Source organism: Oncorhynchus clarkii, chromosome 27, assembly GCF_045791955.1.
Source record: "Oncorhynchus clarkii lewisi isolate Uvic-CL-2024 chromosome 27, UVic_Ocla_1.0, whole genome shotgun sequence".
Classification (NCBI taxonomy): Eukaryota; Metazoa; Chordata; class Actinopteri; order Salmoniformes; family Salmonidae; genus Oncorhynchus; species Oncorhynchus clarkii.
This window is the reverse complement of record NC_092173.1, coordinates 15,608,671-15,625,022: the sequence shown is the minus strand read 5'-3', so window position 1 is coordinate 15,625,022 and position 16,352 is coordinate 15,608,671. Positions and strand designations below refer to the sequence as shown.

General features: G+C 41.5%; 2 protein-coding genes across 2 annotated transcripts; both read right to left on the bottom strand.

Moving 5' to 3' along the window:
• Positions 1-4,447: 4,447 nt before the first annotated feature.
• LOC139385436 (olfactory receptor 6N1-like) lies at positions 4,448-5,383 on the bottom strand. Its single transcript, XM_071130486.1, has one exon. The coding sequence runs from the start codon at positions 5,381-5,383 to the stop codon at positions 4,448-4,450; it is 936 nt and encodes a 311-aa protein (XP_070986587.1).
• A 4,638-nt stretch (positions 5,384-10,021) lies between these two features.
• Positions 10,022-14,886, bottom strand: LOC139385435 (olfactory receptor 1D2-like). The gene is made up of 3 exons (XM_071130485.1): positions 14,872-14,886; positions 10,143-10,692; positions 10,022-10,050 (listed from the first exon to the last, which is right to left on the bottom strand). The coding sequence occupies exons 1-3, from the start codon at positions 14,884-14,886 to the stop codon at positions 10,022-10,024; spliced, it is 594 nt and encodes a 197-aa protein (XP_070986586.1).
• Positions 14,887-16,352: the final 1,466 nt, after the last annotated feature.

Genomic DNA, 16,352 nt, shown 5'->3' with positions numbered 1-16,352 from the left:
TATATCATCTACTGCATCTTTATGTAATACATGTATCACTAGCCACTTTAACTATGCCACTTTGTTTACATACCCTACATTACTCATCTCATATGTATATACTGAACTCGATACCATCTACTGCATCTTGCCTATGCCGTTCTGTACCATCACTCATTCATATCTTTATGTACATATTCTTTATCCCTTTACACTTGTGTGTGTATAAGTGTTGAAGGAATTTAATTCCTCTGTTTTAATACCCAATTAAATTAAACACTCAGTCAATTCATAAGGATTTGTAAGACCCTTATTTTATAGGAATGGACAGAGCCCCGGTCTTAAAAGTCAAGTAACAGCCTTTAATCAAGAGAGTACTGAGTTCATACACATTTTACCACAGGTTATAAACTGAAAAAGACGTCAGCGTTTTCTAAATGTTCCGTCTCTTCTTGACACTGGTAGAAAGGCCCTATAGCTCTCAAGCCTTCCCTCCTCGCCTAGAGCCAAGGTGTAGATAAGCATTCTAGACAGTCTGGAGATAGTTCATTCATTTGTACCAAGGAACAGACCGTCATTGTTCTAACTTTTGCCCACGTTCACACGCACACATTATTTTCAGTACTGGGATCAAGAATGAAAACTCATACATATACAGTAACATTTAGTATTCTGATTAGTACATGTATAGTAACATAATAGTATTCGGATTAGTCAGTCCTGATTGAAATGTATACATAATTAGTCATCATTGATAAAAATTCCCTTAACAATAAGGTAGTAGTTTTGGAATTGTTAGGGTAGATTACTCGTTGGTTATTACTGCATTGTCGGAACTAGAAGCACAAGCATTTCGCAATGCTCACTAGTGTAACCAGGAGGCGAGGCCTCATTTAACACAGTAAATTCATCAGGCTTAAGCCATGTTTCAGTCAGGCCAAACACATCAAGATTATGATCAGTGATTAGTTAATTGACTATAATTGCCTTTGAAGTAAGGGATCTAACATTAAGTGGCCCTATTTTGAGATGTGAGGTATCACGATCTCTTTCAATAATGACAGGAATGGAGGAGGTCTTTATCCTAGTGAGATTGCTAAGGCGAACACCGCCATGTTAAGTTTTGCCCAACCCAGGTCGAGGCACAGACACGGTCTCAATGGGGAAAGCTGAGCTGACTACACTGACTGTGCTAGTGGCAGACTCCACTAAGCTGGCAGGCTGACTAACAGCCTGCTGCCTGGCCTGCACCCTATTTCATTGTGGAGCTAGAGGAGTTAGAGCCCTGTCTATGTTGGTAGATAAGATAAGAGCTCCCTCCAGCTAGGATGGAGTCCGTCACTCCTCAGCAGGCCAGGCTTGGTCCTGTCTGTGGGTGAGTCCCAGAAAGAGGGCCAATTATCTACAAATTCTATCTTTTGGGAGGGGCAGAAAACAGTTTTCAACCAGCGATTGAGTTGTGAGACTCTGCTGTAGAGCTCATCACTCCCCGTAACTGGGAGGGGGCCAGAGACAATTACTCGATGCCGACACATCTTTCTAGCTGATTTACACGCTGAAGCTATGTTGCGCTTGGTGATCTCTGACTGTTTCATCCTAACATCGTTGGTGCCGACGTGGATAAAATATCTCTATACTCTCTACACTCGCCAGTTTTAGCTTTAGCCAGCACCATCTTCAGATTAGCCTTAAAGTCGGTAGCCCTGCCCCCTGGTAAACAGTGTATGATCGCTGGATGATTCGTTTTCAGTCTAATACTGCAGGTAATGCAGTCGCCAATGACTAGAGTTTTCAATTTGTCAGAGCTAATGGTGGGAAGCTTCGGCGTCTCAGACCCCGTAACGGGAGGAGTAGAGACCAGATAACAAGTGTAAATCATTTGACATACTGCCTGAAGCTATACATTTCTAAAACAATCATACCACCATAAGACTGTAAAAATACATAATTTCGAATTGTCAGAATATGAATATATAATATACATTCATCTTGGATTTCTAAAAACGTAGTAATTAAATTTAAAAAAATTCAGAATGTGATATTTCTGTTCGGCATTTCTTGTATCTTGTTTATTTACACTATATCACTCTAAATGTGTAGCCTATATTCAACCATACTTTCTAGTTACATGAATATTATTCTTATTGCATCAATGATATAATGCATTTTATTCAAAGTGGTCGTGATTATCCACTTATTTTGAGAGATACACTGAGGAGGCCTGGTTATAAAGACATAGATGCGTTATCACAACTTAATAACCTAAAAAAACTTTACTTTTGGATTTGTGTATGAAATGGAACCAGCGGCCAAAGGTTTGAACACTGATATTCTGATGTTTTTTGACAGCGCAATGTGAGTTTTTATTATAGTCATTATAGCAATGTAACGTTATTGATCTGTCAGTTTCCCTATATAATTCCCTACTTTCACACTAACGTGGTATAAACAGCTCTACAGGCTTCACTGTCATGGTGCACAGTCAGTACACAACACTATGCTCATCATGTCTTAGCAGGATCAGACAGCGAGGGAAGGCCAGTCTTTAGAGCGCAGGTGAATTTTGCAGTCTATTATAATAATCAGTGAATAGATACAAAGATCCATCTTGAGTTGATGGGTAGGCTACAGTCTGAGATCTGGGAATAATGGTCATTTCAATTATTGAACAATATAATGTATAAATGTACACCAAGGCAATTCTTTGTCATGCCTCATCTGAGCTGGCTACATTCTGGCAAAGACTATGTTCTTTTGTCTCACTTTCTCTGTTTTTGTTTGCTTGGAAATGTTGACACTGGAGGCTGTTATAATAAGAAACTGTGTAACCATAGCATGTATAGCAACTAAGAAATGCATTGCCAATAATTGGAAGGTTGGTCATCCTCCCACAATGTCACAATGGATGGCAGAAATGTCAAATAATGTATCACTAGATTTGATTTACTACTAGATTAAGGATATACTGTACAACTTTGATAAGGTCTGGGTGCCTTATGGAATACTGTATGACAAATGGGGTCTGTAATGAAAACATTTGTATTTTTTGTCAAGCAGTCACAAATATATATATATCAATTCCCCATTAGAAATATCACCAGTAGCTGCCTACATCTACCATTAATTCACCGAATTTCCCATCTGCAATGCTTATTTGGTTAGGGTAATTTACTGTTCTCAATGTCAGAGTGGATTTGTGTTTTGCTGAACTCACAACCTATGATAAACTTGTGAGAAACAAGTTTGTCTGATATGTCTGATAGTATTTCTGATTGTCTTAACTCACCACCACTAATGAACTGTGGAGCTTCTCAAAGTAATTTTTCTACACCTCAAACAGCAAGTAAACAGTCTGTTTTTAGAATCCGTTAAGAATGACAATAGTATTTCAACAATATTTCCATCTCTCTCCCTTTTGATAACCACTCGGCATGAGAGGTAAAAATGTAATGCTCTGATCCAGTGGAAACGTCATAAAATACCTGACCCAGTTGATAGTTGATACAGTGTTTTGAGATGGTTGCAGACAGGCCATGGATAGCCAATGTGATTTATAGGATATTTAATTGTATCGGTATATTTTCTGCATGCAGGATGCATTGTTTTTATGTGTTTGGTTTATGTCGGCTATTTTTACATAGTTGGCAGTGGCAATAAAAGTTACTTTTAGATATGTATAATTTTCATTTAGATTACTATTGTAGAATGTATATTAACCACAGACAATGTTTTTGAGATAGAAAGACTATTAAAACTATAAATTAAATGAAACTGTTCCACGAATATGTCCCGATGAAAATCATAACTGTCTCGCAGGTTGGTAGAAATGCTAAGATAAATAGGCACATTGGATGTGTCAATATATGAAAAAATCTGTTTTAAAATTTTGACAAGTTGATTTGTCGAAAGACCAAGGTTTTTGTTGTTGTTTTCGTGTACAGCACTTGTAGAAATGCAGGAAATTTGCATTAGATGCCCCAGAAAATGTAGGGAGGACCCCCAGACCCCCCTACCCCTCTCCCCTAAAACCAGAGTTGCGCTGCTTGCAATTTCAAAAAATAAGGCACCATTTAACATTACAACAGTTTTGGCAGATTTTAGCATTATTTTTGTGGACATCTGATATGAGAAAGTCTCCCTGTTGTGTAAGATCCTGTAATTAATGTTTCATATCGATGATTGTAGAAGGTGGATTAACCACAGACAATGATTTTGAGATACAAAGACTATTAATAATTAAATGAAACTGTTCCACGAATATGTGCCTATGAAAATCATAACTGTCTCGTAGGTTTGTAGAAATGGTAAGATAAATAGGCACATTGGATGTGTCTATATATGAAAAATCTGTTTTAAAATGTAGACAAATCGATTGGTTGAAAAAAAAGACTACTTCTTGGTTGACCAAGGTGCATTTTATCCTTGCTTCTGATATAAAGCAGTTTCCCTGTTGTGTAGGATCATGTAACTAACATCTCATATCAATGATTTTATGTGCATTACACTTTCTAAAAACTGCCCTTCGAATCTGTTGGAGGTTAAGTCCATATATGAGAGGGTTAAAGACAGGTGGTATAACAAGGAATTGTACGGCCATTGCATTACGCATATTTAGTGTACTATTTACATTATTCCACCCTTGCAAATTGTCAAACAGGGTCACTGTGATGAAAATAAATATTGTTATTAAATGTGGCACACAAGTCTGTGTGAACTTAATCCTTCCCTTAGCTGACTTTACACAAGTCCTTACAATCTGACAGTAAGAAAATACAATGAAAAGTATCTGTAGAACATGAACCACTATTACAAATTTGTTCAAATTCTGGTTGATGGTTATGGGTGAACATGCATGTTTCAGTATAGACGGAATGTCACAGAAGATCTTATCAATGCGAGATCCACACAAAGGAAGTCTAACGGCTAAACTAACTGCTATGAGTGCTATAAATAAAGGATAACACCAAGACAATAAGAGTAACTTTCTAACAGTTAAAGATGTCACAATGGTATGATATAGTAGTGGTCTGCATATCGCCACATACCTGTCGTAAGACATCACTGTTAGAGTAGAAAGTTCACACATGACAGATGTGTATATTACATAGGCTTGAGTGAAACATCCACCATAAGATATCACCTGAATATCTGACTGAAGGTCCAGTAAGAACTTGGGGTAGAAACCAGCAGTTCCATACAATCCATTGACACACAAACTACACAGAAAGATATACATGGGCTCATGGAGGCCTTTCACCTGAATGATTGTTATGATCAGAGGCAGATTCACAGTGATGATGAGAAGGTATGTGATAAGAGGCAATATAAAATAAACCGATTTGTTGTTTAATGTCTCTTGTAAGCCAAAGAGATAAAAGAACTTGACTTGGGTTGAGTTCTCCATAGCTTTTGCTAATTTTCTTCCTCTGGTCAATGCAGCAATTCGTAGTCCTTACAAGGCTTCAGCATGTATGGAGGTGAATGAATTCAAGTGTGAATCATTTTATTCTGTGTAGGCTCAGAAAGCTGTCTCCAGGAAATGTCTTCTTGCTTGAGAGAGGGATTCTGCTCCAATAACTTGTCCTTCTGGCCTCTAAATATATCATAGTGTATGATCACATGGGATTGTAGTTTCAGTGTCAACATGTAACCACTCCATAGAGATGGATCTACATTGAGTTTATGACAAGCAACTAATTGGATTATATTTACTCTATTTATGCATTAACCCAGCAAACAGGGGATGTCCTAGGGACACAATCGGCAGTGTATCAAATACTTGCTCTCCCCACTGTATATATATTTTTTATGGTACATGAGACACTGATTCGCGCCTGTCTCAATGAGGAGGCCGCAGGGTTGCCACGGTCCAAGAATATGGGGATTGTGGCTCAGACGCACAAGGCAGGTCTCTCTCCAGAATGTGTGCATTGTTTGCTATGTCTATCATATCCCCATTACAAATATCACCAGTAGTTGCCTACATTTATTGTTAATTATCATAATTACTAATCCGCAATGTTTATATGGTTACGGTAATTTCTGTTAATGCTTTGAATATATTATTATTGCAATCATTTACCGTTCTCAATGTCAGAGTGTGTTTTGCAGAACTCACAACCTACGATAAACTTGTGAGAACCAAGTTTTGGTTTATTTCATTCCATTGACGAATTTTGTCAATTTATTTTTTGTTTTTCGTTTGAAACTCTCCTGTCAATGTTGAGTAAGGACGTGCACCTGTGTTGTCTTTCCTGTCATTGTATTTGACTGTTATTTTATAAAATCAATTAATTACCTTAAATTATTACGCTATTAAATTAACCACATAACAATTAAGTAGTAATCTGGGGCACCACAGAAAAAGTTTATTTAATGAGTTACCGTTTTCTGAATGAACTCTTAAAGATATAAAGATCTATTACATCAGTTACAGTCAATTCATTCTTATTTACCTTCAGTCTCATTCCGAATGTCGTTGACTTCAAATCTGCATGAACACTAGCATCTGCACGAACCCTGGCAGGTAGCCTAGTGGTTAGAGCGTTGGGCCAGTAACCGAACGGTTGCTAGATCGAATTCTTGAGCCGACAAGCTAAACATCTGTCGTTCTGCCCCTGAACAAGGCAGTTAACCCACTGTTCCTAGGCTGTCATTATAAATTAGAATTTGGTCATAACCGACTTGCCTAGTTAAATCAAGAAAAAATTATAAGAAATGATGAATCAGCGACATACAAATTGGTTTGATTATTTATTAGCTAAATAATCACATGGAATTATATATATTCACAAACAGGATAGCTTACACATTGATTAATACACAAGGAAATGAAAAGTCCCTAGTGGACTATTCCGATATGATGGCTTGTTACAAAAATACAAATGTGAAAAGGACTTCACTATCGTACATACAGCTGATAACTATGCTCATGGAAATGCAAATACTTTGAACATGGGGATTGTGGCTCAGATGCACAAGGCATATCTCTCTCCAGAATGCGCTCTCTCCCACCATCCAGTGCACCTCCCCAGTCTGGCTACGGTCTCCAGTCCAGAGCCTCCGGTGACGGTCTCCAGTCCAGAGCCTCCGGTGACGGTCCCCAGTCCGGAACCTCCGGCGACGGTCCCCAGTCCGGAACCTCCGGCGACGGTCCCAAGTCCAGAACCTCCGGCGACGGTCCCAAGTCCAGAACCTCCGGTGACGGTCCCCAGTCCGGAACCTCCGGCGACGGTCCACAGTCTGGAACTTCCTGCGACCGTCCACAGGCTGGAGCCCTCCTTTGCACCGGTGCCCAGTCCAGGCACAGTGTCCAGTCCCACTCCAGGGCAAGAGCCTCCCTCTGCGCAGGTGCCCAGTCCAGGCACGGTGTCCAGTCCCACTCCAGGGCAAGAGCCTCCCTCTGCGCCGGTGCCCAGTCCAGGCACAGTGTCCAGTCCAGCTCCATGGCCGGAGCCTTCCTCTGCGCCAGTGCCTAGGCACGGCGTCCAGTCCAGCTCCAAAGCCAGAGCCTTCCTCTGCGCCGATGCCCAGTCCAGGCATGGTGTCCAGTCCCGCTCCAAGACCGGAGCCTTCCTCTGCGCCGGTGCCCATTCCAGGCACGGCGGCCAACTCAGCTCCGTGGCAGGAGCCTACGTCTTACCTCGACTAACCGGTGCCCCCCTGTCATTGACTCTGTACCCCGTGCACATAGCCTAGCTATTGTTATTTTACTGCTGCTCTTTAAATATTTTTTACATTTATTTTTTAAAGGTATTGTTCTTAACAACATTGTTGGTTAAGGGCTTGTAAGTAAGCATTTCACTGTAAGGTCTACAGCTGTTGTATTCGGGCTCATGTGACAAATAACATTTGATTTGATTTTAATGGAATCGATCTCATATCTCATCTCATAATCTCCCGAGTGGCGTAGCGGTCTAAGGCACTGCATCTCAGTGCTAGAGGTCTCACTACAGACACCCATGTTTGAATCCAGGATGTATAACAACCGGCTTTGATTGGGAGTCCCATAGTGTGGCGTGGAATTGGCACAGCGTTGTCTGGGTTTGGCCGGTGTAGGCCGTCATTGAAAATAAGAATTTGTTCTTTGAAAATACTTAATCATGTAACTAATTCAGTTGAATATTTTTGAGGGTTGCTCCCTAACTTTGAGTTGAATTAAGATTTGTGAAGATTAAAAAATATCTACAGTACCAGTCAAAAGTTTGGACACCTACTCATTCAAGGGTTTTTCTTTATTCTTACTATTTTTTACATTGAAGAATAATAGTGAAGACATCAAAACTATGAAATAACAACTGTGGAATCATGTAGTAACCAAAAAAGTGTTGAACAAATCAAAATATATTTTAGATTCTTCAAAGTCGCCACCCTTTGCCTTGATGACAGTTTTACACACGTTTGCCATCCTCTCAACCAGCTACCCCTGGAATGCTTTTCCAACAGTGTTAAAGGAGTTCCCATATACTGAGCACATGTTGGCTGCTTTTCCTTCAATCTGCGGTCCAACTCATCCCAAACCATCTCAATTGGGTTGAGTTCGGGTGATTGTGGAGGCCAGGTCATCTGATGCAGCACTCATCATCCTCCTTCTTCGTCAAATAGCCCTTACTCAGCCTGGAGGTGTGTTGGGTCATTCTCCTGTAGAAAAACAAATGATAGGAAAAGGGGGATACCTAGTCAGTTGTCCAACTGAATGTATTCAACTGAAATGTGTCTTTAACCCAACCCCTCTGAATCAAAGAGGTGCGGGGGGCTGTCTTAATCGACATACACATCTTCGGCGCCCAGGCTACAGAGGGTTAACTGCCTTGCTCAGGGGAAGAATGACAGATTTTTACCTTGTCAGCTCAGGGATTCGACACTCTAACCACTAGGCTACCTGCCGCCCCACTAAGCGCAAACCAGATGGGATGGCGTAACGCTGCAGAATGCTGTGATAGCCATGCTGGTTAAGTGTGCCTTGAATTCTAAATAAATCACAACAGTGTCACCAGCAAAGCACCCCCGCACCCTCACACCTCCTCCATGATTTATGATGGGAACCACACATGCGGAGATCATCTGTTCACCAATTCTGCATCTCACAAAAAGACGTCGGTTGGAACCAAAAATGTAAAATTTGGACTCATCAGACCAAAGGACATATTTCCACCAGTCTAATGTCCATTGTTTGTGTTTCTTTGCCCAAGCAAGTCTATTTATTATTGGTGTCCTTTAGTAATGGTTTCTTTGCAGCAATTTGACTATGACGGCCTGATTCATGCCGTCTCCTCTGAACAGTTGATGTTGAGATGTGTCTGTTAAAAGTTGTAAAGTTGCCTTTACATTTGATCATTTTCATTTATATTAAGATTGTAGAATGTAGATCAACCACAAACAATGATTTTGAGATACAAAGACTATTATAAATTAAATTAAACTCTGACCACAAAAATGTGCATAGGAATATCATAACTGACGCGCAAATTGGTAGAAATGGTATATAAATTGGTACACAGGGTGTGTCTATATATGGAAATATACATGTTTAAAAATTGACAAATCGATGGGTCGAAAGAAAAGACTACGTTTGATCGACCAATAGAAATGCAGGAAAGTAGCAATAGACCCCCAGAAAACCCTGCCAGATTATGTCACCACACTTCTAAAACCAAAGTTGCGCCCCTTGATATAGGTATCTAGAAATGAAGCACCATTTAACCATGCAACAGTTTTGGCAGATTTTACCTTTATTTTTGTTGACTTCAGGAAGACTCCCTGGTGTTTAAGATCATGTAACTAACGTCTCATATCAATGATTTTATGTGCATTACACTTTCTAAAAATGGCCCTTCGAATCTGCTGGAGGTTAAGTCCATATATGACAGGGTTAAAGACAGGTGGTATAACAAGGAATTGCACAGCCATTGCATTACGCATATTGAGCGTAATATTTACACTACTATTCCATCCTTGCAATGTGTCAAACAGGGTCACTGTGATGAAAATAACCATTGTTATTAAATGTGGCACACAAGTCTGTGTGAACTTAATCCTTCCCTTAGCTGACGTTACACAAGTACTTACAATCTGACAGTAAGAAAATACAATGAATAGTATCTGTAAAACATGAACCACTATTACAAATTTGTTCAAATTCTGATTGATGGTAATGGGTGAACATGCATGTTTCAGTATAGATGGATTGTCACAGAAGATCTTATCAATGCGAGATCCACACAAAGGAATTCTGACAGCTAAACTAAGTGCTATGAGTGCTATAAATAAAGGATAACACCAAGACAATAAGAGTAACTTTCTAATAGTTAAAGATGTCACAATGTTATGGTATAGTAGTGGTCTACATATTGCCACATACCTGTCGTAAGACATCACTGTTAGAGTAGAAAGTTCACACATAACAGATGTGTATATTACATAGGCTTGAGTGAAACATCCACCATAAGATATCACCTGAACATCTGACTGAAGGTCCAGTAAGAACTTGGGGTAGAAACCAGCAGTTCCATACAATCCATTGACACACAAACTACACAGAAAGATATACATGGGCTCATGGAGACCTTTCTCCTGAATGATTGTTATGATCAGAGTCAGATTCACAGTGATGATGAGAAGGTATGTGATAAGAGACAAGGTAAAATAGACCGATTTGTTGATAAATGTCTCTTGTAAGCCAAAAATATAAAATAACTTGACTTGGGTTGAGTTCTCCATAGCTTTTGTTAATTTTCTTCCTCTGGTCAATGCAGCAATTCGTAGTCCTTACAAGGCTTCAGCATGTATGGAGGTGAATGAATTCAAGTGTGAATCATTTTATTCTGTTTAGGCTCAGAAACTCCATGAAATGTCTTCTTGCTTGAGAGAGGGATACTGCTTCAATAACTTGTCCTGGTAGCCTCTAAATATATTGTAGTGTATGATCACATGGGATTGTAGTTTCAGTGTCAACATGTAACTACTCCATAGAGATGGATCTACATTGAGTTTATGACAAGCAACTAATTGGATTATATTTACTCTATTTATGTATTAACCCAGCAAACAGGTGGATGTCCAAAAGACATTAGGCAATGTCCCCATTAGGTCCATTTCAGGCAGCGTTGACCAAACTCTGTCCTGCACAAGCATTTTTTTTGCCCAAGCACTACATAGCTGATTCAAATAATCAAAGTTTGATGATTAGTTGATTATTTGAATCAGCTGTTTAGTGCTAGGGAAAATAACAAAACATGCACCCCTTGGGGTCACCAGGTCAACGTTTGGGAAATGCTGTTTAAGGGTTTCAGCGAGGCGTTATCCCACTGATGTTCTGAGAACATTAAATGAACATTAAAACATGACATTTACTACGGGACCATAAGAGGGCGTTCAGTACAGATACCGGTTTGGCTGCAGTATAACGTTATGATAAGATATACTGAACAAAAATGTAAATGTAACATGCATTTTTAAAAGACTTTACCGAGTTACAGTTCATATAAGGAAATCAATCAATTGAAATAAATGAATTAGGCCCTAATCTATGGATTTCACATGACTGGGAATACAGACATGCATCTTTTGGTCACATATACAGTACCTTAAAAAAGGTAGGGGTGTTGATCAGAAAACCAGTCAGTATTTGGTGTGACTTCTATTTGCCTCATACAGCGCAACACTTCTCCTTCACATAGAGTTGACCAGGCTGTTGATTGTGGAATGTGGATTATTTCCCCACTCTTCTTCAATGACTGTGCAAAGTTGCTGGATTTTGACGCGAAGTGGAACACGCTGTCGTACCCGTCGTTCCAGATTATCCCAAACTGGCCTGGTGAGTATGCAGACCATGGGAGAACTTGGACATTTTCAGCTTCCAGAAACGGTGTCCAGATCATGCAAGATGGGGCTGTGCATTATTCTGCTCAAACATGAGGTGATGGCGGCAGATGAATGGCTCGACAATGGACCTCAGGATCTCGTTACAGCATCTCTGTGCATTCAAATTGCCATCAATAAAATGCAATTGTGTTCATTGTCCATAGCTTATGACTGCCCATACCATAACCCCACCACCACCGTGTTCACAATATTGACATCAACAAACCACTCTTCCACACGATGCCATACACGTGGTCTGCACATGTGAGGTCGGTTGGACCTACGCTACCGTTCAAAAGTTTGGGGTCACTTAGAAATGTCCTTGTTTTTGAAAGATTGGCACACTCTGGGATGCTGGCCTTCAAGGCAGAGTTGCAAAGAGAAAGCCATATCTCAGATTGGCCAATAAAAAGAAAAGATTAAGATGGGAAAAAGAACAAAGACACTGGACAGAGGAACCCTGCCAAGAAGGCCAGCATCCCGGAGTCGCCTCTTCACTGTTGACGTTGAAACTGGTGTTTGGTGGGTACTATTTAATGAAGCTGCCAGTTGTGAGGCGTCTGTTTCTCAAACTAGACACTCTAATGTACTTGTCCTCTTGCTCAGTTGTGCACAGGTGCCTCCCATTCCTATTTCTATTCTGGTAAGAGCCAGTTTGCACTGTTCTGTAAAGGGAGTAGTACACAGCATTGTACGAGATCTTCAGTTTCTTGGCAATTTATCGCACGGAATAGCCCTCATTTCTCAGAGCAAAAATAGACTGATGAGTTTCAGAAGAAAGTTATTTGTTTCTGGCCATTTTGAGCCTGTAATCGAACCCACAAATGCTGATGCTCCAGATACTCAACAAGTCTAAAGAAGGCCAGTTTTATTGCTTCTTTAATCAGTACAACAGTTTTCAGCTGTGCTAATATATTTACAAAAGGGTTTTCTAATGATTAACTAGCCTTTTAAAATGATAAACTTGGATTAGCTAACACAACGTGCCATTGGAACACAGGAGTGATAATGGGCCTCTGTACGGATATGTAGGTATTACATTTTAAAAAATCAACCGTTTCCAGCTACTATAGTCATTTACAATATTAACAATGTCTACACTGTATTTATGATCAATTTGATGTTATTTTAAAGGACATTTCTAAGTGACCCCAAACTTTTACATAATAGGATTGAAATGTGGTGGACATTACTAGAAAATAAATTAATAAAAAGTACAGTTGAAGTGGGAAGTTTACATACACCTTAGCCAAATACATTTAAACTCAGTTTTTCACAATTCCTGACATGTAATCCGAGTTAAAATTCTCTGTCTTAGGTCAGTTAGGATCACCACTTGATTTTAAGAATGTGAAATGTCAGAATAATCATAGAGAGAATGTTTTATTTCAGCTTGTATTTCTTTCATCACATTTCCAGTGGGTCAGAAGTTGACATACACTCAATTAGAATTTGGTTGCATTGCCTTCATTTTTTAAACTTGGATCAAACGTTTCAGATAGCTTTCCACAAGCATCCCACAATAAATTGGGTGAATTTTAGCCCATTCCTCCTTACAGAGCTGGTGTAACTGAGTCAGGATTGTAGGCCTCCTTGCTTGCACAAGCTTTTTCAGTTCTGCCCACAAATGATATATAGGATTGAGGTCAGGGCTTTGTGATGGCCACTCCAATACCTTCTCTTTGTTGTCCTTAAGCCATTTTGCCACAACTTTGGAAGTATGCTTGGGGTCATTGTCCATTTGGAAGACCCATTTTCGACCAAGCTTTAACTTCCTGACTGATGTCTTGAGATGTCCAAACATAACGATGGTCATTATGGCCAAACAGTTCTATTTTTGTTTCATATAGCCACTTGCCCTGTTAACTGTAAGAAACCCTACTCTGGTGAGCCAGACTGGGAGTCCCCTAATTTCCATCACCTGCCCACCTTTTTTTTTGTGATTCTGCTGTGGGGAGACCAGTCTAAGTCTCTCTGGGTGCTCATTGACTCTGGGGCTGATGAAAGTTTTATGGATGCTTCCATGGTTTCCGAATGAGGTATTCCCTCTCAACTACTCTGGCCCCATGGATGCTAGGGCACTGGACGGCCACCCTGTTAGAAGAGTCACCCATAGCACAGTGCCCCTTCAAATACGGGCATCAGGAAACCACAGTGAGACCATACAGTTCCTCCTTATCGATTCCCCCCATGTTCCTGTGGTTTTGGGATTTTCTTGGCTCCAGAACCACAATCCTATTATTGACTGGACCACAAGCTCCATCCTGGGTTGGAGCCCGTTTTGTCATTCTCGTTGCCTTAAAGCGGCACAGCCGTCGTTGAGACGTCCCCCTCAGGACGTAAAAAAAGCCTTGGATGTCTCTGTCGTTCCCACTGAGTACCATGACATCCTGGAGGTGTTCAGTAAGGCATGTGCAACTTCTCTTCTCCTGCACCATCCTTATGATTGTGCCATTGATCTCCTCCCAGGCACCACACCATCTCATGGTCGGCTATATTCTCTATCTGGCCCGGAGACCAAGGCCATGGAGGAGTACATAGAGGAATCTCTGGCTACTGGAGGCATCCGTCCATCTGCATCTCCTGCTGCCGCAGGGTTTTTCTTTGTTGAGAAGAAGAACAAGACCCTGCGTCCGTGCATTGACTACAGGGATCTGAATGATATTACGATCAAGAACTTCTCCAGTGGGCTATCATCTTTTACAGCTGGACCTTCGCAATGCCTACCGTCTGGTTGGAATACGCGAAGGAGATGAGTGGAAGTGTCACTAACGTCATCTTGGAAATGACCGGACCAAGGTGCAGCGTAGTAAGCGTACATTTTTTATGTTGCCAACAAAACAAGAAACAACAAAAATTAATGTGAAGCTTACTAGGGCTATACAGGCCACTAACAAAGACAAGATCCCACAAACACCAAAGGGAAATGGCTACCTAAATATGATCCCCAAAAAGAGACAACAATAAACAGCTGCCTCTGATTGGGAACCATATCAGACCACCATAGACATACAAAAAACCTAGACCTACAAAAACCATAGACATACAAAAAACCCTAGACAATACAAAAACTAGCGTACCCACCCTAGTCACGCCCTGACCTAACCCAAATATAAAGAAAACAGACCCCGGACTGGGGACCGTCGTTGGAGGTTCCGGACTGTTGAAGTTTCCGGACTGTGGACTGTGACCCGTCGTTGGAGGTTCTGGACTGTGGCCCGTCGTTGGAGGTTCCGGACTGGGAATTGTCGCCGGAAGCTCTGGACTGTGGAGGCGCACTGGAGACCTGATGCGTGGTGACGGCACTGGTGGTACCGGGCTGAAGACACACATCTCAGGGCGAGTGCGGAGAGGAGGCACAGGACTTACTGGACTATGGAGACACACTGGAGGTCTGATGCGTGTTGCCAGCACTGGTGGTACTGGGCTGGTGACACACACCTCAGGGCGAGTGCGGGAAGCAGGCACAGGACGTACTGGACTGTGGAGGCGCACTGGAGACACAGTACACAGAGCCGGCGCAGGATATCCTGGTCCAAGGAGGTGTACTGGAGACCAGGAGCGCTGAGCCGGCACCATCCATCCTGGCTGGATGCCCATTCTAGCCCGGCAAATGCGAGGAGCTGGAATAGAGCGCACCGGGCTATGAATGCGAACTGGAGACACCGAGCGCATCACTGCGTAACACAGTGTCTGACCAGTCACACGCTCAACACGGTAAGCATGGGGAGTTGGCTCATGTCTAACCCCTGACTCTGCCAATCTACCCGTGTGCTCCCACCCCCAATTTTTTTTTACGCTGCCTCTCGGGCTTCCGTGCTAGCCGTGTCCCCTCGCATTGTCGCCGTTCCTCCTGCACTATCTCCACCTGCTTCCATGGAAGGGTTTTGTCCCCTGCCATTACCTCCTCCCAGGTCCAGGATGTCCTCCACTCAATTTTCTCCCGGGCCCAGGATGTCCGCTCCTCTTGAACACGCTGCTTGTTCTTTTTGTGGTGGGATCTTCTGTCACGTTTGTCGTATGAAGGAGACCAAGGCGCAGCGTTGTATACGTACATTCTTATTTATTTAAAGAATGAACACTGAACAAACTAACAAAATAACAAAACAAAACGTGAAGCTATACAAACGCTTGCTGACAGGCAACTACACATAGACAAGATCCCACAAACACCAAAGGGAAATGGCTACCTAAATATGATCCCCAATCAGAGCCAACGATAAACAGCTGCCTCTGATTGGGAACCATATCAGGCCACCATAGACATACAAATCCCCTAGACCTACAAAAACCCTAGACATACAAAAAACCCTAGACAATACAAAAACTAGCGTACCCGCCCTAGTCACGCCCTGACCTAACCAAAATATAAACAAAACAGAGATATCTAAGGTCAGGGTGTGACATGTAGACATCATTCAACACAGCCAGTTGACATTATGAGTACCAGGTCATACCATTTGGACTCGCCAACTGTCTTCCAGGCTCTGGTAAACGATGTGCTCCGGGAC

Coding starts and splice junctions, on each gene's coding strand:
- LOC139385436 (XM_071130486.1), bottom strand. CDS start 5,383: ATGGAGAACTCAACCCAAGTCAAGTTCTTTTATCTCTTTGGCTTACAA.
- LOC139385435 (XM_071130485.1), bottom strand. Junction 10,051..10,142: donor ATCTATACTGAAACATGCAT/GTTCACCCATTA, acceptor TCTTACTGTCAG/ATTGTAAGTACTTGTGTAAC.